This window comes from Monodon monoceros, unplaced genomic scaffold (genome assembly GCF_005190385.1).
Source record: "Monodon monoceros isolate NGI ecotype Baffin Bay Population unplaced genomic scaffold, NGI_Narwhal_1 Super_Scaffold_18, whole genome shotgun sequence".
NCBI lineage: Eukaryota > Metazoa > Chordata > Mammalia > Artiodactyla > Monodontidae > Monodon > Monodon monoceros.
Window position 1 is genome coordinate 176,517,660 of NW_021703774.1, and position 22,411 is coordinate 176,540,070.

Here is a 22,411-nt window from a genome sequence, read left to right on the forward strand (position 1 = left end):
TCCCCTGGCCGTCCCACGGGACCCTGCTGACAGCGTGGGACCAGGAATGCTGGACAGACTGAGGAAGCTCTTGGTGGCGGCTTTCCTTCCCACCACGGGGGACCAGCCTGGTACCTACAACCTGGCCAGACCTGGATGTTTGTGAGCTGTGTGGCAGAATGACCTCCATGGAGGCTCAGGAAATAAGAGGAGAGGCCCACTCTCAGCCCCAACTTGGGGTGTCTGGGCTAGAGGTGAAGGGGCAGGTGGCTGCAGGGAGAAGAAAAAGCCTCCCACCCCAGTTGGTGGAAGGGTTCTAGAGCTGGGCCAGCCACTGCTGCCTGGGCAGCCCACACACCTGCCCCAGCGCTGGCACCAGCCCAAGGGCTGGGCCAGGAGCTCACCTGAGCCAGGTGCAGCATTCTGCTCTGACTGGTCACCACCCTCCCAGCCCTGCTTGAACCTGCCTTCTCGCCAGCTCAGCTTGGTAACCTCTGGGCACACAGCAGCAATGGTCTGAGGGGCTTTGAAGGCTGGGGAGCCTATGACCTCCACTCCTGGGCTCCCTGCCTAAAGCTTCCAATTATAGGGACAGGATGCAGCCAGGGCTCTGTGTCCCTGGGGGTGGGGGCTTCCTTAGGTAGTCTTGGGGAGGATTTATTTCCCCAAGCATTAAGTTAACACCTGTGTACCACACACCAGGCCAGGTGGTCTTGGGGTGTGAAGAAGGGGGTGGGACAAGAATGAGGGTACCCTGTGGCCTTAAGGGAGCTTGCCACCTTGAAGGGCCCAGGTCCAGCACAGAGCTGGTGCCAGTGTGAGGTGAGCAGGTCCCATGTCCTGGAGCAGCAGAAATTCAAGGGGTGACACGGCAGGTTAAGGAACAGGAATCCGCCTTTCTCATTTTCTCTTTTGCACTGCTCTCTGCTAGTGTCAGGACAGATAACTGGAAGCAACTTGTTCTTAAGACTTTTCTTTCTTCCCCATGGAAGCCAGAGAGCCTTCAAAGGTCCAGTGGTGGTGGTGGGGTGCTGTGGATCCCAGGAGAAGGCCGGAGCATCTCTGGCCCACTCTCAGTCGTGTTCCCAGCATCTCGTGGGGATTCGCTGAGCATTTGTGGGAGGTTGCAAGTCCTCCCCCCCGTCCCCGGTCCAACAGCCTGTGCACTAGGACCAGGGCACTAGGAGCAAGAAGGTATAGCTGATGGGGGGGGGTCACTAAATTGAGCTATGCCACATAAACCCATGATGACCATGGCACTGATTCTGGTGGCAGGATGTGGGGAAGCGGTGGGCGTTACTGAAGAAATCAATGTGAAGACAGCAGGGTGAGCCCCCAGCAAGGTGGGCTGTCCTACCGCCTGTCTGGGCCCAGCTGGCTGGACTGTAAGCTCCTGCGGGGCAGGGCTGGGGCTGAGTGTACCGCTCTGTCCCCAAGGAACTCGGCACGTGGTGGGTCCTCAATAAACATCGTGAGCCAACGAAAGGGTGATGTGACGGGCCCACACTCTACTGAACCCTGACAGACTGGCTGTTGCCTCAACTCCTATCCCCCGAGCCCTAATATCACTTTGAAAAGCTGCCGCACCAGAGCATGAGCTCCCCGGGACAAATGTGGGGAAGGGTGTGGAGAGTAGGGAGGGCAGTTCCTGGGAATGCAAGCCTGCTTTCCTGAGCTGCCAGGAACGAGTGGAGGGGGCCACGTAATCCACAAGCCCACGCTCACCGCGAGAGTTCAAGTTTCCCCCTCGGGTCAAGGACTCCCATCCATCAGCACAAACTGGGCAGACTCCTTGTCCCTTTAAATAAGAACTTTCAGTATGTGTCGAAATTCGGTAAAAACTGACCAACCAGAGGCCCCTCTCCTCCTTTCCACCACTGCTTGCTTCTGAGCCCCATCTGGGTCCCCAACTCTGTGACTCTTGTTGATCTGACCCCAATGAAGCCACAATACAAGCAGTCAGGGATGGGGCGTGTAGGTAGGCCAGTGACACACAGGGTCAGGCATTCTGGGGATCTGAGCCGGAGGCCAGCCAGGCCTTGGCAAGGAGCTGAGACATGCCTGGGTGGGTGAGGCTCTGAGCCTGAGGCGAGAAGCCAGTTTCCCAGCAGGAACGTGCAAGAGCTGCCTAGAAGGTCTCAGCTGGTCCTCTGAGTTGGGCCTGTGAAATAGGGACGCCCACATCCCTCCCCTACAGGGCCCCTGCAGGCGCCTCCCCCTGGCAGCTCCCCAGGTATTCCCAGAGCCCCGTCTCATGGCCAAAGGTGAGCCGAGGGCAGAGCGGGCTTCTTCTGCGTGGGTGGGAAGCCGCCTCACTCGGGGGCATTTAATGATCCTTATAAGGCTCACAGAGTGCCCAGTGAACAGCTCTTGCAATGTCCTCTCTGTTCTGGTCCCATGACTGAGTCTAACTCTGTCTGGTTATCACGCTTGGTTAGAGGCAAGGCTCCCATGTCTCATAAACCAGTGGGTGAAATCGTCCAATGACCTAAGGACCATCAGAGCACTGAGCTGTCGGGGAGGTTCAGGCTGGGGCCAGGCCCCACCTGTCCCCTCGCAGCAGTTGATGTGGAGAGGGCAGATCTCGTTTCCATGAGGATAAAGAGCAGTTTGCCAAGGAGGACTCCTCTAATAAACATTTACAAATTACTCTGCTCCACCTGTGAAGCCCAGACTCTGAGGCTGAGTCTTCCACTGGTTTATCTGGAATAGGATCAGAATGAATATAGCCTGCGGGGAACGTCTGGAAAAATCTGTGGCTTTGAAGAATCCTCGCCACCGTGCTTTGGGGTGACCACTCTGGAGACAGCGGCAGCACGTCCCCATCATGTGCAGGCAGCCACCTCCTACTCGAAACATCAATAAGCAGCCATATTTACTTTTTTTTTAAATTTTTTTTTATTTTTTGGCCTTGCCGCAAGGCATGTGGGATCTTAGTTCCCTGACCAGGGGTCGAACCCGTGCCCCCTGCATTGGCAGTGCAGAGTCTTAACCACTGGACCGCCAGGGAAGACTCCATATTTAATTCGCTTAAATATCGGAATTTTTTTGCGGTACGCGGGCCTCTCACTCTTGTGGCCTCTCCCGTTGCGGAGCAACAGGCTCCGGACGCACAGGCTCAGCGGCCATGGCTCACGGGCCCAGCCGCCCCGCGGCATGTGGGATCTTCCCGGACCGGGGCACGAACCCGTGTCCCCTGCATCGGCAGGCGGGCTCTCAACCACGGCGCCACCAGAGAAGCCCTAATTTTTTTTTTAATTAATTAATTTTTGGTTGCGTTTGGTCTTCGTTGCTGTGCACGGGCCTTCTCTAGTTGCAGCGAGTGTGGGCTACTCTTCGTTGCGGTGTGCGGGCTTCTCACTGCAGTGGCTTCTCTTGTTGTGGAGCACAAGCTCTAGGCGTGCTGGCTTCAGTAGTTGTTGCACACGGGCTCAGCAGCTGTGGCTCGTGGGCTCCAGAGCGCAGGCTCAGTAGTTGTGGCACACAGGCTTAGCTGCTCCGTAGCACGTGGGATCTTCCCGGAACGGGGCTCGAACCCGTGTCCCCTGCATTGGCAGGCAGATTCTTAAACACTGAGCCACCAGGGAAGTCCCCCATATTTACTTTTTAAAAACACACCAGGGTGGGACTTCTTTGGTGGTCCAGTGGTTAAGACTCTGTGGTTCCAATTCAGGGGGCGCCGGTTCAATCCCTGGTTGGGGAACGAAGATCCCACATGCCGCGCGGCACAGCAAAAAAATTAGAAATAAAGTGACAAGAGATTGTTAAAGCAATAATTGGTTATTTAAAACACACACACACACACACACACACATACACACACCAGCTTGCTATAGCCGGTCCAGAGAACTAACCCACCCAATGGTGTTATTTCCCTTGGTTTTACTTTTTGCCTGGCCCCTTCCCCGTGTGGGTGCATCTCTGGGGTGCTGGGTGCCTGCGTGCGCGTGTGCGTCCCTGTGCAGCCAGGTGGCCATGCTGCAGAGAGCTGCTCGGGCACTCGATGTTGGGGAGAAGGCAGCCACCCACTGAGGGTTCCCAGTGAGGAATTGGTTTCACTCTGGGTTTTGAGAGGCCCTGGCAAAAGCCCCAGCCACTTAGAGCAGCTGTAATAAAACCCTGAATGGTTTCAGGTGCGTGAGAAGGGCGCTAGAGGGCACACCCTAGGTGCACACGTGGCGTCTTGTCACCAAAGGGCCATTGGGGGGCAGTAGGGAGCAAGGGCTGGTGGCTGGTCCCACGACCGCGCTTTGTGAGCGAGGGGTTCCCTGGCCTGGGGTCTAAGGAAGGAGATTTCCAGCTGAACATGTGCCTGCCGCTGGTTCTGTTTGGAGGGAGGGCCCGAGAGCTGCCTGTCTTGGTGCTCGGTAAATTAAAAACCTCGGGGAACACAGGACAAAGTTCTTAAAGAACAAAGAACCATTCTGGACCTCAGAAATCAGAGACAGATTCAGGTTTTATGGGGACTACATTTTGAGGCCCTCTGTAAGAAAACGTGTAAAATTATGAGTATAGATTTAGGATGGAAGTGAATATTTATTCAGAAGGAAAAATGAGTCACTTCAAACTAGTGGTGCCTGCAGGTTGATGTCCCATCCCTTTTGGTTTCTCCTTAAGCAATTTACCAACATGCTTCCATAAATATGCTTCCTGGTGACAATCCTGGCCTCCCCCTGCTCCTAGAATTTTTAAAATTTAATCCTGGACCCTCGGCAGTAAAAGCACAGAGTCCTAACCACTGGACTGTGAGGGAACTCCCTCCTAGAACATTCTACTACCTGTCCTTGCTTGTGGGCGATCCAAGCTTAAGCCTCAGCAGCCTCATGGTAAATCCACCTCTACCCAGAATGGGCTCTGGGTCTCCTTCAATGACGATAACAAGACAAATGCCTTCCATTTGCTTCCTCCACCCGTTTCAGGCTAAATATTACAAGGTATAGACTCACACAAACATTGACATCATTCACGGCAATTTTTTGCACCACCTGGAAAGCTTGTTAAATGCAGATTTCTGAGTCCCACCTCCAGGGGTTCTGATTCCCTGTGTCTGAGTCAATAGCCTCATACCTTTCACCTGATGGGGGGGGTCAATCTGCTTGAGCGGAAACTCCCTGGCGGTCCAGTGGTTAGAACTCGCCACTTTCACTGCCGAGCGCATGGTGCTCAATCTCTGGTCGGGGAACTAAGATCCCATGGTGAGGCAAAAAAAGAAAAAAATATATATATATATATACACTTCAGCAAAGAGGCCACTCCTGAGTATGGGGGCAGCTGGGGGCTGGGCTGGGTGGGGGTGGGAACGGGAAGTTAGCATTCAGCTGGGTACAGAGTGTCCGTTTTGCAGGATAAGAAGAGTTCTGGAGATGGAATGGTGGTCATGGTTGCACAGCACTGTGAATGTACTTAATACCTCTGAATTGCACGTGTAAAAATTGTTGAGATGCTAAATTTTATGTGTATTTTACCACCAAACAGTAAACTAAAAGATACCTTATCTGGAATTGGGGCAGCTACTCAACTGGGTCCTCTGGGATCCATCTGGTTTCTCAGGAACCAGACTGGTCAAGTAAATGAAGCTGCGATGCATCCTTTAGGTCTTTTAAGTCTGGCATTAATTCTTGCCACTCTAGGAATCTACATTGTTTTGATTTAGTATCTTGGTTGGGGGCAGTTTGGAAGTTTGCACTTTTTTTAAAACAATGTGTTAGTAATTTATTTTTATTTATTTATTTATTTTTGGCTGCGTTGGTCTTCGTTGCTGCGTGCGGGCTTTCTCTAGTTGTGGCGAGTGGGGGCTACTCTTCATTGAGGCGCGCGGGCTTCTCATTGTGGTGGCTTCTCTTGTTGTGGAGCATGAGCTCTAGGCGTGCGGGCTCCGGTAGTTATGGCACGCAGGCTCAGTAGTTGTGGCTTGTGGGCTCTAGAGCGCAGGCTCAGTAGTTATAGCACATGGGCTTAGTTGCTCCACGGCATGTGGGATCTTCCCAGACCAGGGATCGAACCCGTGTCTCCTGCATTGGCAGGCAGATTCTCAACCTCTGCGCCACCAGGGAAGTCCTGGGACCTGGCTATTTAATCCGGAACCACTCAGTCTAGGAATTTAGTCCAGCAGGTGGTCAGAGCCAGGTTTTCTGTGTCCTGGATTTGTCCCCCAATCAGATTTTGAGCTTTCTGAAGAACAGAATGGGGACTTCCCTCGTGGTCCAGTGGTTAAGACTCCACGCTCCCAATGCAGGGAACTAGATCCCGCGTGCCACAACTAAAAGATCCCACATGCCGCAACTAAAGTTCCCACACGCTACAATGAAAATTCTGAGGGCCACAATTAAGACCCGGTGCAGCCAAATAAATAAATATTAGAAAAAGAAAAGAACAGAATGTCTCCAACTCTCCTGGTGATGTGCCCACCTATACAAGTAGGGCAGGGCCTCAGGAAATCCTCATTCCATTGCACTGTCTGGGAAGGGTTGTTTAGAGAGAAAGAATGAGCAGGGAAGGTGACCACAGAGAGGAAGAGAGGCCCTAACTTATTCGTGTGCTGGGCCCCTTACTTTCATTATCTCATTTAATCTTCCTAAAGGTCTGGAAGGTGAGTATTATTACACCCATTTAACAGATAAGGAATTCGCCTTGCCTAAGGCTCCAAAGCTGGCTGTTGCTCCCGGGTCCCATCATAAGAAATCCGTCCATTTCAGGACCCATACTGCGAAGACGTGGTGGTTAAATAGGGTTGGTGACCCTAGATGCTTGCACACTAGAAAACGAAACTTTTAGTGTAATAGTCTTGAAATGATAGACATGATCGGTCAGCTCCCTCTGTTCCTGGGACTTAGAGATGTGTGGTAGGCCGCCTCGCTGGTCTGGTAATGCAGGAGTAACCAGGATGGATTATTTCAGTATAAATGGGTGAGCTTGAGTTCCATGGGTTTTGATTTTTAAAAATCTGACTACAGAAGCAATTTATGTATATTGTAAAAAATTGGGAGAAAGTCAAGTCTCATATGGAGTAATGGCTCTCTGAAATTACAGCACATTGAGACTTCCCTGGTGGTGCACTGGTTAAGAATCCCCCTGCCAACGTAGGGGACACGGGCTCCAGCCCTGGTCTGGGAAGATCCCATATTTCACAGAGCAACTAAGCCCGTGCGCCACAACTACTGAGCCCACGTGCCACAACTACTGAAGCCCCCATGCCTAGAGTCCGTGCTCCACAACAAAGAGAAGCCACCTTAATAAGAAGCCCGTGCACCGCATCGAAGAGTAGTTCCCGCTCGCCGCAACTGGAGAAAGCCCGCGCGCAGCAAGGAAAACCCAACTCAGCCCCCAAATAAATAAGTAAATAATTTAAAAAAATTACAGCACATAGATGTGATCACGTTTCCCCTCTTTTCTGGGTGGATTTTGTGACACCGACTTGGCCTGGACTCCACTGCTGGGCACAGGGTGTGCAACGGAACAGAGCAGCATCTTTACAGCTCCTCACTGCAGGACACGCACCCCCAAGCAAATGCTCAGCACTCTCAGGAAGTCTTTTTGGAACAACCCAGAGGTGGTGTACAGCGGACGGTGTAGACGGACCCCAGGTCCTGGCTTCTCTCCAGCAGCTGCGTGTTCCTGCAGCAAGAGACACTCGCTGAGGCCTGATGGTTCCTGGCTCCCCGTTTTGTGCACCCACGTGCCTCCCAGCTCGGCCATGAATGCTCCTTTACGGGAAACCGCCCCCAATTTCCTCTCAGGGCTGATCTGAAAAGGCGAGTACCGGTCGCAGCCTCCCGAACTGCCGGGCGCGGGCAGGGGGAAGGCAGCATACAAACACGCGCCACGCGGGGCAAGGCTGACCCTCGAGGTCGCCCAGTCCCGCGCCGGCTCCGCCCAACCGCCGCCGAACCTTCTGGAAGCGGCGCCCCACCGCGGCCCCGCCGCCGCCAGAACCGGACGCCTGGGGAGCCGGCGCCGGCCCGGGGGCGGGACGAGGGCGGGTGCGAGGGGCGGGGCTTCTCGGGAGGCTGCGTTCGATTCGCCGCCGGCGAACAGGCCCCGCCTCTCCGGCGCAATGGCTCCGCCTCTCCCCTCCCCCTCCACGGCACCGCCCGGGCTAATTCATTCAGCGCTGGGCCTGCCAGACACCTGCGCGCTCCCTCAGGCTCCCGCCGCCGCCGCCACCATGTCGGGCCCCGCCGCCGAGACCCCGTCCGCCATCCAGATCTGCCGGTAAGAGGGGCGCGCGGAGGGCGGGCGGCCAGGACTCCGAGTCGCCGCCCGGGCCTGGCCGACCCCCACCGGCCCCGCGCCTTCCCTTCCCCAGTCGCCGCCCCCGCCGGGCCGGTCGCCTCCGGACCCCGCCCGCCCGCCCGCCGCGGCCGGGATGCGCCTCGGCTGCCGCAGATCCGGCAGCTTCCCCGCGCGCCACCGCGCCGGCCTCCGGCGCATCTGCGGGGCGGCGCCGAGGTCACGCAGGCCGTTTGCGCGAGGAAGCGGCGCGGCGCCCTTCCCCGGGCGGGGGTCGGAGCACAGCCCCACCACGTCCCGCCCCGCCCGTTGCCCGAGCGCCCCGGAGCCCCAGCCCAGGTCCCAGTGAGCCCCCTAATTCGGGGTCGTTATCCGGGCGGTGGTTCAAAGCCAACCGGATCCCCCGACATGTGCGGCGCAGGTAACCCGCTCGCTGGGCGGCGGCCGGAGCCGGTTGAGCCCATCGGTGGGCGCCCGAGTGGGCGGGGGCTGCACATATGCGGTCCCTTCCGTGCCCTGCCACGGTTTTGGGCGGGAGGCGGCTGAAAACAGGAAGAACGGTAAATACCTTTCCCCTCTAACAGTTCATGGCTAAGAACAGAGGATGGTCCGTTGAGCCCGGAAGCATCTCACACAAAGGGGGCAAGGGGTTGTTCTTGTCAGGGGACCATCCCTGCCTTCCGCCACCGGCACCGGTATATAGAGGGCCCCGAGGACGCCGGAGATCACGAGCCGGCTCATTTCCGACAGATGCGGGAGGGCAGCCTCAAGGTTACTTTCCATTCCGTCGTTAAGAACGGAAGCAGGCATGGTGGCATTGGAGCCTGAGCTGAGGAAGAGCGAGGAGCCTGGCAAGGCCGAACAGGCGCTGGGGCCTGCAACAGGGCCTGTGCTGCTTGATGCACTGTTGACAGTGACCCCGCCTTCCTGTTTGGGGCCCGGTGCCTCAGATTTGGAGACCGGGCGTCACACTGACCTTGGGTCCAAGCCAGGTTAGTTTCCTGTGGATGGTGACATCTCCTTGGAACAGGCAAAGGCTCGGCAGACAGTGCTGGATCGTGGGGTGCCCTGAACCCACCCCCACTTCTGACTGAGTCAAAGTCCTTTCCTGACCTCAAGGTCAGTTTTGACTTTTCTAGGGAGAAGAAATCTTTGGGGGAGCCTTGCGCCATTGATTTGTTATTGGCTGTGTGGCCATCTTGGCGCCACCCACTCCAGGTTCCGAGGGCAAAAATAATAGAAGTAACTGATATCGGGAGACAGACGGGCCTGGAATCAGGTGCTTGGATCGGTCTCTGCCTCATATTGGCCGGGTGACCTTGCAGTTCGTGATTTGCTAAGGGCTCATAACATCTCTCATCTCGCTTGGTTTGCCCAGCACCCCTGGGAGGGAGGATGGCAGGGAGCCCACCACTCTTGTCAGGGAAGAGGAAACTGAGGTCCCGGGAGACCCATTGCCTCTGTAAGGTCATCCGGGCACGAGAGCCCAGGGCTGGGGGCGGGGAAGCACAGCTCCTCATGGGTCTTCTGCCTCCAGACCCACTTTCTTTCCACTGCGTTCCCCACAAAAGAAAATACTGATTTCAATCTACTCGTGGAAGGCTGGGCTTTTATTTACTTCATCAGGATGATGAATAGCCCGTCTATACATACTACCTTTTTAAAAACCAGCCTCTAACATAGTTAATAGGCTTTTGGATAGCCTGGACACTTCCACATGTATGCGCACACTTATTCTTACCCACGGTGCTTGCTTGCCGGGCTGCCGCTCATATATTCACAATGGCATATTGTCTCTGACTGGGGACACGTGGGCAGGATACCTGGCTGAGGTGAGCCTCAGGTGGCCAACACAACTGCCCAGGGGAGTTGGAGGGGTTGTGATGAGGCCCGTGGTCACAGCGACTTGGCCCTGAGAAACCCCAGGACACTGGAGTGGATGTAGCAGGGTGGGGAGCCCTTTAAGGACATCTGAGCTGACACCCCATGTTGAAAGAGGAGCCTCCTGGCCTAGGGCAACCCAGCCCATGAATTTAACAAGCTTCACTGGACGCCTCCAAGGGGTGAAGTGCCCTGAGGGAGGGACACGGACATGGAAAATTCAGTCCCCAGCTTAGCAGGTTCACAGTCTAGCAGGGAGAGGATGCCACACCCACCGCCATCCTAGATGATTAAGAGGGTCCCATGCTCTCGCTCAGAAGGAGGTGTTGAAGGGCTAGGGCCCCTAAAGTCTGGGGAGGGCAGTGGTCAGAGCCAGCTCTCCAGTCCCAGGCCTGGGTGTGAATGTGGCCTCTGCCCCTTGGAAGCTGCCTAACTTTCTGTGGCCCGTTTTATCATGGGCTGTTCTGAGTGCTAAAGAAAGTGCATCTGGAGCTTGGCAGAATGGCTGGCACCTTGTAAGTAAACGGAAGCTCTTTTTGTCTGAAAAGTGGGACCCAGGCTCAGGAAGCCAAGGGCCTAGGTTCGAATCCCAGCTCTGCCTCCTGCAGGCGTAGGCTTTAGGCCTCAGTATTCTTGTCTGTGAATCGGAGGTAATAACAGTGCCTGTTTCATGGTGGCTGTGAGGATTAAAACCTTTGGCACAGTGCTGGGCAGTTGAAAACAGAGGGGGGTGTTTACCCCCGAGAACCCAAACTTTGGACAGCCAGACCACTGCGGTGTGCTGTACCCTCCTGTGCCCCCTGCAGTGGAAGCGTGGAGTCCTCGCTGCTGGACTGCGGGGAATTCCCATGTTCCTCCTTCTTTTTATCGAGCCCTACAGATGCAGGCTCTGGGACAGCATTTAAAGTCTCAGAAGAGCATTTTTCTTTTGGTTTATTCTGAATGATGTTAGTTCACATTTTGTTAGCAAATTGCTTTTTTCCTTGTTGGAGTCAGAGTTCTAGAATGTCAGAATCAGAATGACCCCTAGGAGCCCCCAGCCCAACTCTGTTATTTTACCGATGGGGGAAAATGAGGCTCTCAGAGGGTGAAGACTTGGCCTAGGGTGGCCTCGGACCCTGACAGCCAAGGGAGCGAAGGCAGCTGGTGTGTTGTTCCCTGTCCGGTGTTCCATTGTCGTGCTTTTCCATTGCTCAGCCTCACATTCACATCCGGTTGTGAGGCTGGATCATGGCATCAGTGTGGGCCCCTAGTAGGAGCTCCTGGGTGTTGGTCGCAGTGAAATTGAAGGACATGTCCCATACCAGGTTGGTGGAGAGTACAACGTCCACTAGAACTTTCTGCAGTGATGGAGATGCTCCGCGTCTGCGCTGTCCAGTACGCTAGGCACTAGCCGCAAGTGGCCAATGAGTGCCTGAAATGCAGTCAGACATGGAGGAACTGAATTTTCAATTGCATTCATTTAAATTTATTTAAATGCATACGGGCTGGCCTCCTGTGGCTGGTGGCTACCTTATGGGACAGTGCAATAAGTAGAGGAATTTAAAAACCAGAATTCCTGGTAGGCCTCTGAGGGGCAGGGTTTCCTAAGGGAAGCTTGGAAGCTTTCTGGGGACTGTAGGCAGCTCTCCCAACAACAGAGCTAACAGAGGGGGACCTTGGAAGGTACGTGGCCCAGGGTAGATGCCCTGGAGTCCTTTGTAGGGAGATGTGTGAGGTCTGCAGAGTTTCCTTTTGCTTGCCCTGCTTGTAGGTGTAAATCCGCTAGGAAGTGTCTTCAGCTCAGGGATTGCTTTGTTCACTGCTGTACCATGAATCGCCAGCAAAGTGCCTGGCATCTGGTAGATGTGCCAATAAAGATTAGTGGAATGGACTTGAATTTTTGTACAAGCACACCCTCGTTTTCTTGCGTCTCACTTTATTGCACTTTGAATATATCGCTTTTTTTTTTTTTTTAACAAATTGAAGGTTTGTGGCAACTTTGTGTTGCCAGGTGATGGTTAGCATGTTTTGGCGATAAAGTTTTTTTAACTAAAAAAATTTTTTTTATTGACTTATAGTTGCTACGCAGTGTTACATGAGTTACAGGTGTACAATATAGTGATTCACAATTTTTAAAGGTTATACTCCATTTATAGTTATTAGAAAATATTGGCTATAGTCCTCGTGTCATAGGTATAAAATAAAGTGTTTTTAAAATTATTACACATTTGATAGTGTAAACATAACTTTTATATGCACTGGGAAGCCAGAATAGTCATGTGACTTGCTTTATCTTCGAGGTATGCCCGTTTGGAATTTTTTCTCTTTGGGGCTTTGTCTTTGGGTTTACAGGGAAGTCAGTGAAAACATAGAATCTGAGTTACAGAAACCGCACTCGGAGTTAGTATTCTGGGACATTCCATAACGCGATGCACAGTGCTGGCTCCCTTCCTGCGGGGATGCAGGAGCTGTGGGTGAAGATGCAGTCTTTGCAGCCCAGGGAGCCTGTGGTGGGCCAGGCTGTGCTCACCCACCATCCAGCCTCCCCGTCAGTGGGCCAGGCAGCCTGGCATCGCCCTCGCCTTGGCACCACTGCTTCCCACCTCCCTGGTTTCAGTCAGGCCAGGAGTTGCTTCCTCCTGTAGGTGGCGCTTCTCTGGATGGGGCCCAGCCTGGGGTGACTATGCCCTGTGCTTCCCGGTCCACTTTCTTTCACTCTCGGAAGTATCTTGAGGAGGAGGGTAAATTATGTGGTCACCCCGCCTGCGGGCTACCTACATCTGAATAACTGAGGAAGCTTATTATAAATACTGATTTTCTGCATGCAAATTTTGCTTCAGTAGAAAAGTCAACAACATGCAGATTTAAAAAAAAAGAAAATTATTTATTTGGTTGCACTGGGTCTTAGTTGTGGAAGGCGGGCTCCTTATTTGTGGCTCACGGGCTCCTTAGTTGCGGCAGGTGGGCTCCTCAGTTGTGGCACGCAAACTCTCAGTTGCGGCATGCGTGTGGGATCCAGTTTCCTGACCAGGGATTGAACCTGGGTTGCCCGCACTGGGAGTGCGGAGTCCCATCCACTGAGACACCAGGGAAGTCCCCAAAATGCAGATTTTAAAACATTTATGAGATACTTGGGGAAACGTGAATAGTCCCTTGACAGTTAGGGATACTAAGGAATTTCTGGTGGTTTTTTTGGCCCTGCCACGAGGCCTGCAGAACCCTAGTGATCTCGGAGAGGCAGCAGCAGTGAGTGGTGGCTTGAAGCAAGATCTTAGTGCCCTCCCAGGAATTGAACCTGGGCAGCCTGGATGAAAACCAGGAATCCTAGCCGCTAGTTCACCAGGGGCTAGAGTCTAGAAGCAAAGTTCCCCTGGCTCTTACCCCCACTGAAAAATGCATTTCTCAAGGAGGCAAAAAGTGTAAAAACAGGTACAAAGTTTATCATTAGAGACATAACACAACACGTAGGAGAGCTCACAGAGAAACTGTTTAGTTAAGACAGAAGCAGGGCAGAGATGCACACCCAGAGAGGAAGGGTGTGGGCGTCCCCCCTAATGAGGAGGAACATTGAAGAGGGTTTAAGTCATTTATATGGGGCAGTTCTTCCGGGTCTTTGTTTACCTTTGGCCAATTATCTGGGTTTCTTTTTCCACACCTGACCTGCCCTAGGACCCTCCCCAGCCTGTGTGCACAACTTTTTTCCAAGATGGATTCCGGCCCAGAGGCCTAAGGGGGGCCTTGGCATCACCTATTCTGGGTGATTTTTGACCCCCAAGGAGCCTTTCTGCACAGGTACAATGTCTCCCTTGCCCCAAGGATGGGAAATATAAGACCTCTTGATCTTTTGCTCAAGCAAGGTTTAGCCCCTCTCTGTTCCTGCCATGACTGTTATCGTAAAGTGTCCAAAGGAGACAAAGTCCAGCTATTTACCCTGTTTCTCTTGTTATTTCTATCTCGAAGGGCAGACAGGAGGCTGGTCATAAATATCTAACCTGGAGCCCACCTATCTCCTGTCTCAGGAAATGCAAACAGGAGGCTAGTTGTAAGTGTCCAGCCTGAAGCCCACCTTTTTCCTGCCCCAAGAAATGTAAACAGGAGGCCAGTTGTAAATGCCTAGCCTGGAGCCCATCTATCTCCTGCCTCACTAGTTCCCCGACCAGGGTTCTAGGTATCGAACCCAGGCCCCCTGCAGTGGAAGCGAGAAGTCCTAACCACTGGACCGCCAGATAATTACCCCCCCCACCCCCACCCCCGCCACCGGCCCTTGTTTTGTTTGTTTGTTTGTTTTTTGTTTTGCGGTATGCGGACCTCTCACTGCTGTGACCTCTCCCGTTGTGGAGCACAGGCTCCGGATGCGCAGGCCCAGTGGCCATGGCTCACGGGCCCAGCCGCTCTGCGGCATGTGGGATTCTCCCGGACCCGGGCACAAACCTGTGTCCCCTGCATCGGCAGGCGGACTCTCAACCACTGCGCCACCAGGGAAGCCCCCCCAACCCCGCTTTTTTTTTTAAGGTGAGGTAATTATATTGTAGTTATGCTTTTTTTGAAAACAACCTTTACTGAGGTATAATGTATGTGCCATAAAATGTACCTATTTTTAATGTACGGTTCACTTTTGACAAATGTGTACACGTGTGGAATGATCACAGTTGTGACATAGAACTTTTCCACCACCTCAAAAAGTGCCTTCCTGGGGACTTCTCTGGGGGCACAGTGGTTAAGAATCCGCCTGCCAATGCAGGAGACACAGGTTTGATCCCTGTTCCGGGAAGATCCCACATATTGTGGAGCAACTAAGCCCGTGTTCCACAACTACTGAGCCTGCGCTCTAGAGCCCTAGAGCCACAACTACTGAGCCCGCATGCCACATTACTGCAGCCTGAGAGCCTAGAGCCCGTGCTCCACAACAAGAGAAGCCACTGCAATGAGAAGCCCACGCACCACACTGAAGAGTAGCCCCCGCTCACGGCAACTAGAGAAAGCCCACGCGCAGCAACCAAGACCCAACACAGCCAAAAATAAATAAATAAATAAGTGATAAATTAATTACATTTCTAAAACAAAAAAAAGTGCCTTCCTGCCCCTTTGCACTTGGTTTCCTCCCAGCTCTGGCCCCTGGCAAACAGGTATGCTTCCTATCACTAGTTTTGCCTTTTCTAGAATTTCTCATCAATGGAGTCATAGACTCAGCACAATGCTTGTGAGTTTCACATGTGTGTGTGTATGTGTGTGTGTGTGTGTGTCAGTGATTCTTGCTGTTGTTGCCTAGTAATCTTCATTATCTCTTTATCAGACAGTGAACATTTGAGTTCTTTCCAGCTTTGGGCAGTTATGAAAACAGTTCACAACTGCAGATTTCAAAACATTTAGGACGTAGCTGAGGAAACTTGAACGCTTACTTGATATTTAATGATATTAAACTGGGCTTCCCTGGTTGCTCAGTGGTTAAGAATCCGCCTACCAATGCAGGGGACACAGGTTCGAGCCCTGGTCTGGGAAGATCCCACATGCCATGGAGCAACTAAACCCATGCACCACAACTACTGAGCCTGCGCTCTAGAGCCCGCGAGCCACAACTACTGAGCCCGCATGCCACAACTACTGAAGCCCGCACGCCTAGAGCTCGTGCTCCACAACAAGAGAAGCCACCGCAATGAGAAGCCCATGCACCGCAGCGAAGTATAGGCCCCGCTCACCACAACTAGAGAAAGCTGTGCACAGCAACGAAGACCCAAAGCAGCCAAAAATAAATAAATTTATTTTTTTTAAAAAAATGTTAGTTTAAAAAAAAAGAAAAAGAGGAGCTCCTTTCTGCTTGCTAGATGGGATGCTGCCCGATTCACGAATTGTTGAATAAAGCCAATTAGAAAAAAGTTATATTAAGGAGTTCGTATTTTAGGTGGAATAATTGTTTTGTGATTCTGTTTTTATTTTTATTTTTTGGCCACACCATCTGGCTTGTGGGATCTTAGTTCCCTGACCAGGGATCGAACCCAGGGCCCCCGGCACTGACTCCTAACCACTGGACTGCCAGGGAGTTCCTGTGGTTCTGTTTTCAAATGGAGTCTTTATCTTTCCGAGGGAATGCTGAGATATTTACGTGTCGTGATCTGAGCGCAGGTTGGAAAAGAATTTCCAGACACAAGGCAGAATGTAAGGAAGACAGAGTTTATTAAAGAGAAGCGTTGCTGCAAGAACAGCTGGCCGACTTCCTGGTAGCCAGGGAAAGTCGACAATGAGTATGGGTTGCTTGTCTGTTTTTATAGCCAGGGAACCTGCGAGTCATCTGCTAACTGGTCAGAGTATGTATACTTTCAGCGTGCTGAGTGGGAGGAAAACTGGGCAAATGTCTTTCCTTATATGGGATGGGAAAGGGACAGGGCATGCTGCTTGGGAGGGCTCTGGGCCATGGCAGTGGTCCCATTGTGACAGAGTGATGGGAGTCCTGTAACTGTTTGTTCCGGCAACATCGTCCCTTTGAGTTTATCTTCTTCCTTGTCCTTGGAGCACACTACGTTCCCCCCCTCTTTATTTACAGGGCCAATTCTTTGGCCCTATTGGATACCCTACTCACGTCTAACCTACCTGCCTAGCTCCTTCTCAGGCGTTCAGGAACCCTTTTTGTAAGGAGAAGGGGGTGACAATCTCTCTGGCTACTTCCTGCTGGACAGGGGCATTGTGGGGCCCTGGGTCCCAATGCCCACTCTCTATCAGGGTGTATTTACGGAGGGAGATGAGATCCTGCACAATGATTAGGCAGCTTGTTCCAGTGTATTCCGTGTGCCAACTGGCTGGTACTCTTGTTGTAGCACCATCTGGAACTGAATCTTTTGAACCTGTCGGGAGATGAATTGAGATAATGTGTTAATAATGCAGGGGCCAAACAACAAAACAAAGGCTATCAGGATTAATGGTCCCAACAGGGCAATAGCCATGTCCATATCTGGATCCCCATAGAGGAGAGGAGGTTGGAAAGCCAGCTTGGGGCCCTGTCCTGCTCTCTCTTTTAAATCTTCTATTAATTTGATGTTTTTCTTTAGAATCTGAAGGTCTTCTTCAACCTGGCCAGAGGTATTAATATAGAAGCAGCATGTCTCATTTAGCAGGGCACAGATACCCCCGCCTCAGCTGTTATAACATTAAGGGCCGTCCTATTTTGTAAAACCCCCTCAGCCAGAGAACCTGGGGCTGACTGCTGTTCCTCAATGGCTGCTACTGTAGCCTTCCAAGGTTCCTGGACCGTGATGGTGAGAGGGAGAACGCTCCTCTCTAAGAGGGGTATGCCTGCAAACCAGAAGAGCCCTCTAAAGACACTACATATTATTTCAGGCTGATCAAGAACTGGGTTATCATAAGCATGTCCCCACCAAGCAGCAGTTCATTTTTGTCTCTCCAGGACAGGTCTTATGGCCTCTTCGAGGAAGGATCCAAGGCTGGGACTGCCTCCTGAGGAAGCTAAATCCTTTGTAGTCATAATGGTCGCCTCTGGGACCACAGCAGTAATTGTGCAGGAGCCCCTCCAAAGTGTGGGAAGATCCAGATAGACCCCTTTACCACATAGAAATGAAAATCCGGTGCCCCTCAAGGATACCCCTGCTGTGGGTCCCCAGAGCCAGGCTCTGACCTTTTGGGAGTTTTCCTCTGGAAATAGACTGGGGTCCCATGGCCTAGGATTAGATTGGGAAGGCCAAACTCCGAGGAAGTAATCATCTACACATGAAGGGGAGAATCCGGGCTCTGACTGATTGTGAGCGTGACCGGGGCACTGGCATAACAACTTTCTGAATGTTGGCTGAATTATGTTATATTTTGGAGGAGAGTCTTGCCGGGAGGTTAAACTAAGTAAGTGTCTGGTGGTCACACCGATGCCCACATATTTAGTTCCCAGGACCGAGCTGTTTATGGGGATATGGTCTTCATTAATATATTTCTTAGTCACAGTTTTCCTTGAATTTCCCCAACACAAAGTGAAATTACCTTCATGTACCTTATATTTATTTTCCTCGGACCAGGGATCCCACTCCAGGCTAGTCTGATTAAAATTGAGGGTGTAGTTACAAAGAGAGTCATTTAGCCAGCCCAAATGGGTCCCCAACCATCCAGGTTTTGGAAACAGAGCTGTGCCTCGTCTACCCAAGCTTGGGCTGATGCCCATATCCTGTTTTTCTCTTCATGAGTACAACAAGTGGTCAGGACTACATGAATGTCTTGCCGGGTCAGGTCAAAGGCTATGGTGAGGGCCTGAAATTCCTTAATAAAAGTGGTGGGATCCTGACCGAAGGAACCTAACTTGTTTTGAATTTGGAAAATGTCCGAAATGGGAAAGGGAACATGGACTCTAATAGTGCCCATGTCTCCATTTGCTACTTCCCTTAAGGGAAGCATATTAGAATCTGTTTCCTGGCATTGGGCAGTCCTCGATCTTGTGTGGGGAGGGAAGAGGGGGCTTTTGCCCTGATAAGGGGGTGGCTGTTGGGAGCTGTGGGTTGAGGCGGGGGCAGGGGCTGAAGCAAGGGGGGTTGATGTGGTGGGGGACAGGAAAGGTCGAGTAGAGGGTCGCCTAGGAGATCTGATGGAGAGGGAGGCAGAGGGGGTCAGGGGGATAAGGTGGCAACAGAAAGACACATGGTGGCATGAGCCCCTCAGCTCCGGATTCTGACTAAGGGCCATAAAGCTCTGGATGTAAGGAACCTCTGAGTCCTTTCCTTGTTTCCGGCAAAAGAGATCAAGTTGGAGGATCGTGTTATAATTTAGTGTGCCATTAGGAGGCCATTGTTCTCGGTCCCCCAGTTAATACTGGGGCCAAGCCGTATTACAAAAGAAAATGAGCCTCTTCTTTTTGAGGTTCTCAGGGTCAAAATTTTCCAGTTCCTGAGGATACAACCACGGGGTGAGTCTGGGGAAGCTCCTGAGACATACCAGAACCCATTCTTAGCCTATGTGCCATAGAATGGGGGTACTGAGAGTCACCGGCTGACAGAAAGGTGTCCCCTTTGTCCCAGTGATCTCTCCGTGCGACTGAGGCACAAAATGGGTCGACCGTCTCAACAGTCGCGTCTGACCGTGAGAGGTGACCCCTGAGCGTGCAACTAAGGCACCTTGTGACTCGGGCAGGGAAAGAAAGAAAAGAGAGAGAGATTCCCGGGACCCACTGGGTGACCCCCGGCTTGGCGATGCCCTGAAACGTGAAAGGCACTCCGGGGACGGCTCAGAGGCAACGCCTAGGCTCCTGTAAATCAATCCGGACGGAGAAAAAGGTGAAAGTGTAACAGAGAAGACCGGCTGAGGAATCGGCTTCGTAGCCCTGCCGGGAAGGCGGCAGCCAAGGGGAGGAGGCTCAGTGTTCTGCTTGAACCAATACGCGCCTCACGGTGCACGGAAGCTGTCTTGCTGGGGACAGACGCTCTAACAGCCTGGTCCGTTCCGTGACCCTCTTATGCTTTCACGGGAGTCTTCAAGCGGCAGGCACCCTAATGGCTTTTAAATGCCTGACCTGTGCCCGCACGATGCCAATTGGCCTAGTCTGCAGTCGGGAGGAAGACAGAGGGACCCTCACCCGTTCTGGGCGGCAGTTACTGGGGCGAAGTGAGCATGGAGCCTTCGGAACACACCAGGGTGTGGCCCTGGCCAGAGTCCTCTGTTGCTTCCATGGCAACTTGCCTGTTCCCAGAGAGTCCCAAGGAATGAGGAGAGGAGGTGGGGAAAGAGATCCCCCAAGAGATATCCCCGTACGGGCCACCACAATGCTGTGATCCGAGCGTGGGTTGGAAAAGAATTTCCAGACACAAGGCAGAATGTAAGGAAGACAGTTTATTAAAGAGAAGCGTTGCTGCAAGAACAGCTGGCCGACTTCCTGGTAGCCAGGGAAAGTCGACAATGAGTATGGGTTGCTTGTCTGTTTTTATAGCCAGGGAACCTGCGAGTCATCTGCTAACTGGTCAGAGTATGTATACTTTCAGCGTGCTGAGTGGGAGGAAAACTGGGCAAATGTCTTTCCTTATATGGGATGGGAAAGGGATAGGGCATGCTGCTTGGGAGGGCTCTGGGCCATGGCAGTGGTCCCATTGTGACAGAATGACGGGAGTCCTGTAACTCTTTGTTCCGGCAATGTTGGTCCTTTAAGTTTATCTTCTTTGTTCTTAGAGCACACCACCCTGACTCCAGGCGCTAGTTCCCCTCTCAAGGGCAACGAAAGCTTTCAGTTTCCCTGGCCTCCCTCCAGGGATGGTCTACACGGGGCCTGCAGGTGTAGTCACCTGGTTCCCATTATTCTGCGCTTTGCCTTTTTTCATCTAATGGTGCTTCTCCTAGACCGTTCCTCCCTCTTGCTTGGGGCTGTGCACTCTTGTGTTGTGTGGATATAAGTTAATCTGAGTCCCTTATTGGTGGACATTTAGGACACGGCCAGTCTTTGCATGATAAACAGCTTTGCAGTGAGTAACCTTGAACACACTTGGTTTAATCATGTGTGAAAACATCTGTAGGGTGAATTTCTCTCAGTGGAATGGCTGGCTCAGAGCAGCCTATGCATCTGGAGTTTGGACAGATAACGATAACACCAGGTTGCCCTCCAGGAGGTTGTATCCACTCATGCTCCCCGTTCATCGATGAGCCTCTCGGGACCGGTGGGCACAGGCAGGGCGGTGGGAAGGTCTGGGTGTGCCTGGCCAGCAGCGCTGGTCTGGGCAGGTGCAGCTTGGAGCCCTGCAGGACAGTGGGAGATCAGGCGAGAAAAGTTCCGGATCCCTGAGGGCTTCGAACGCCTCACTAGGAAGTTGAATCTTTTGTTTTCCTGGCCACCCCGCACAGCATGCAGGATCTTAGTTCCCTGACCAGGGATCAAACCCACTCCCCCTGCGGTGGAAGCGCGGGAGTCACTGGATCACCGGGGGAAGTCCCGGGAGTTGGATGTTGAATCTTTATTCCATAGGAGGGGCCCTGGAGGGTCTGAGCAGGGGAGTGCACTCCTGCTTAAGAAGAGGGACTCTTGGGGCAGTGGGGTAGGCAGTGGGTTAGGGCTGGGAGGCAAGAGGCAGACAAAGAAGCCCCCCCACCCCTGGTCCCCAAGTGACTCCCCACATACCAGCCCTGCCTTGGTCTCCCTGAAGCCACCCCATCCCCCAGCACAGGTCCAGACGCCGTCCCCAGCCAGCCCCAGGCCCTTGTGACAAGCTCCTGGCTCCATCGTCCCGCTCCCCTCTTCACCCCCGTCTCCCCACAGGCTGCTGGCCAGCATTGAGCGGTTGTAATCTGTTTCTGGATCCACCGAGCTCTCCCAGCACTGGGGCCTTCCCCTGAGATGCGCCCTCTTCTTGGAACATCCCCTGCCCCCTGTCCCTGGCTCAGCCCTGCTCCCCCTCCGGGACTTGGCCCAGGTGTCACGTCCTCTGCGAAGTTTTCCCCGGCGTCCAGGTGAGTGGCTGCCCCTTCTGGGAGTGACTCCTTGACCCGGGTCTGTGCAGCTTCCTTCGCGCTCCTGTCATCAGCTTTGTGTCTGCTCCGGAGGGGAGCAGAGTCCGGGTGGTGTCTACTTCGGTTAGCCATGAGCCCAGCCCTGGCCATCTCATCCTGTGCTCTGGGACAGGAGCAGCTGGAGTAGAAGGGGAGGGGCAGTGGTTGACATGGTGACATTCAGACGCCACTGCTGGGAGGGCGGGGGGAGTGGAGGATGGTGAAGAGGATGCATGGGGTGTGGGCCTGCTCACCAGAGGCAGTGTCTGTGCCACCGGCTGGCTGAGAGGACATGAGGGGTGGGAAGCTGGCAGGGCTCCCTGGGCTGACCTTCCACTTTCCTCTGAAGTTTCTGGGGTCCAAGGAGCGAGTGAGTCACAGGTTGGCATGGGCAGAGGGGCAGAGAGAGGTGGGAGGGAGAATGGGTCACACAGAGTCTCCCCCCAGGACTGGGTCAGGCCCGCCACCTGCTCTGTCCCCCGCCCCCCGAGCTGCCCTGCGTGGGGTTGAAACATTTCAGTCGGGCGTGGCCAGTCAAATATCAGGAGATGTCGCGTTAGACTCTGGATTTTGCCAGCTTCTCTTGAAAACCCAGAGCTTCGGCATCCTGGACTCAGACACCTGCACAGCCGCAGCCGGCCAGCGTGCAAGCCCAGTATCGCCCCGTTGCGTCCCTGCTCAGATACCCGTGGGCAGTGCTGCGTGGCATCGTGCTTCGTCTGCTGGGCTGTCTTTTCTTCTTTTTTAACAGTGAAGCACTTTTCATACCCATGTCTTTACTAAAAGCGGGAAAACAGAAGCTCCACAGAGGGGCCGCGTGTTCTCCTGGCGGCCCTCCTTCCTCCCAGTCCTGCCTGGAGGTGACACGCGTTAGGGGGAGCTCTGCGGA

At 53.3% G+C, this 22,411-nt stretch overlaps 1 protein-coding gene across 2 annotated transcripts in view; it reads left to right on the forward strand.

Moving 5' to 3' along the window:
- Positions 1–8,016: 8,016 nt before the first annotated feature.
- The window catches only part of ACOT7 (acyl-CoA thioesterase 7), a 90,683-nt gene continuing 76,288 nt past the window's right edge, over positions 8,017–22,411 (forward strand). The window contains exon 1 of one of the 2 annotated variants that reach the window (XM_029229794.1): positions 8,017–8,190. In XM_029229794.1, the coding sequence (XP_029085627.1) occupies positions 8,033–8,190 (158 nt within the window). In that variant the 5' untranslated portion in view covers positions 8,017–8,032. Of the gene's footprint in view, positions 8,191–21,297; positions 21,484–22,411 lie in introns of those variants that run through there. The other variant, XM_029229795.1, reaches the window with a different exon arrangement.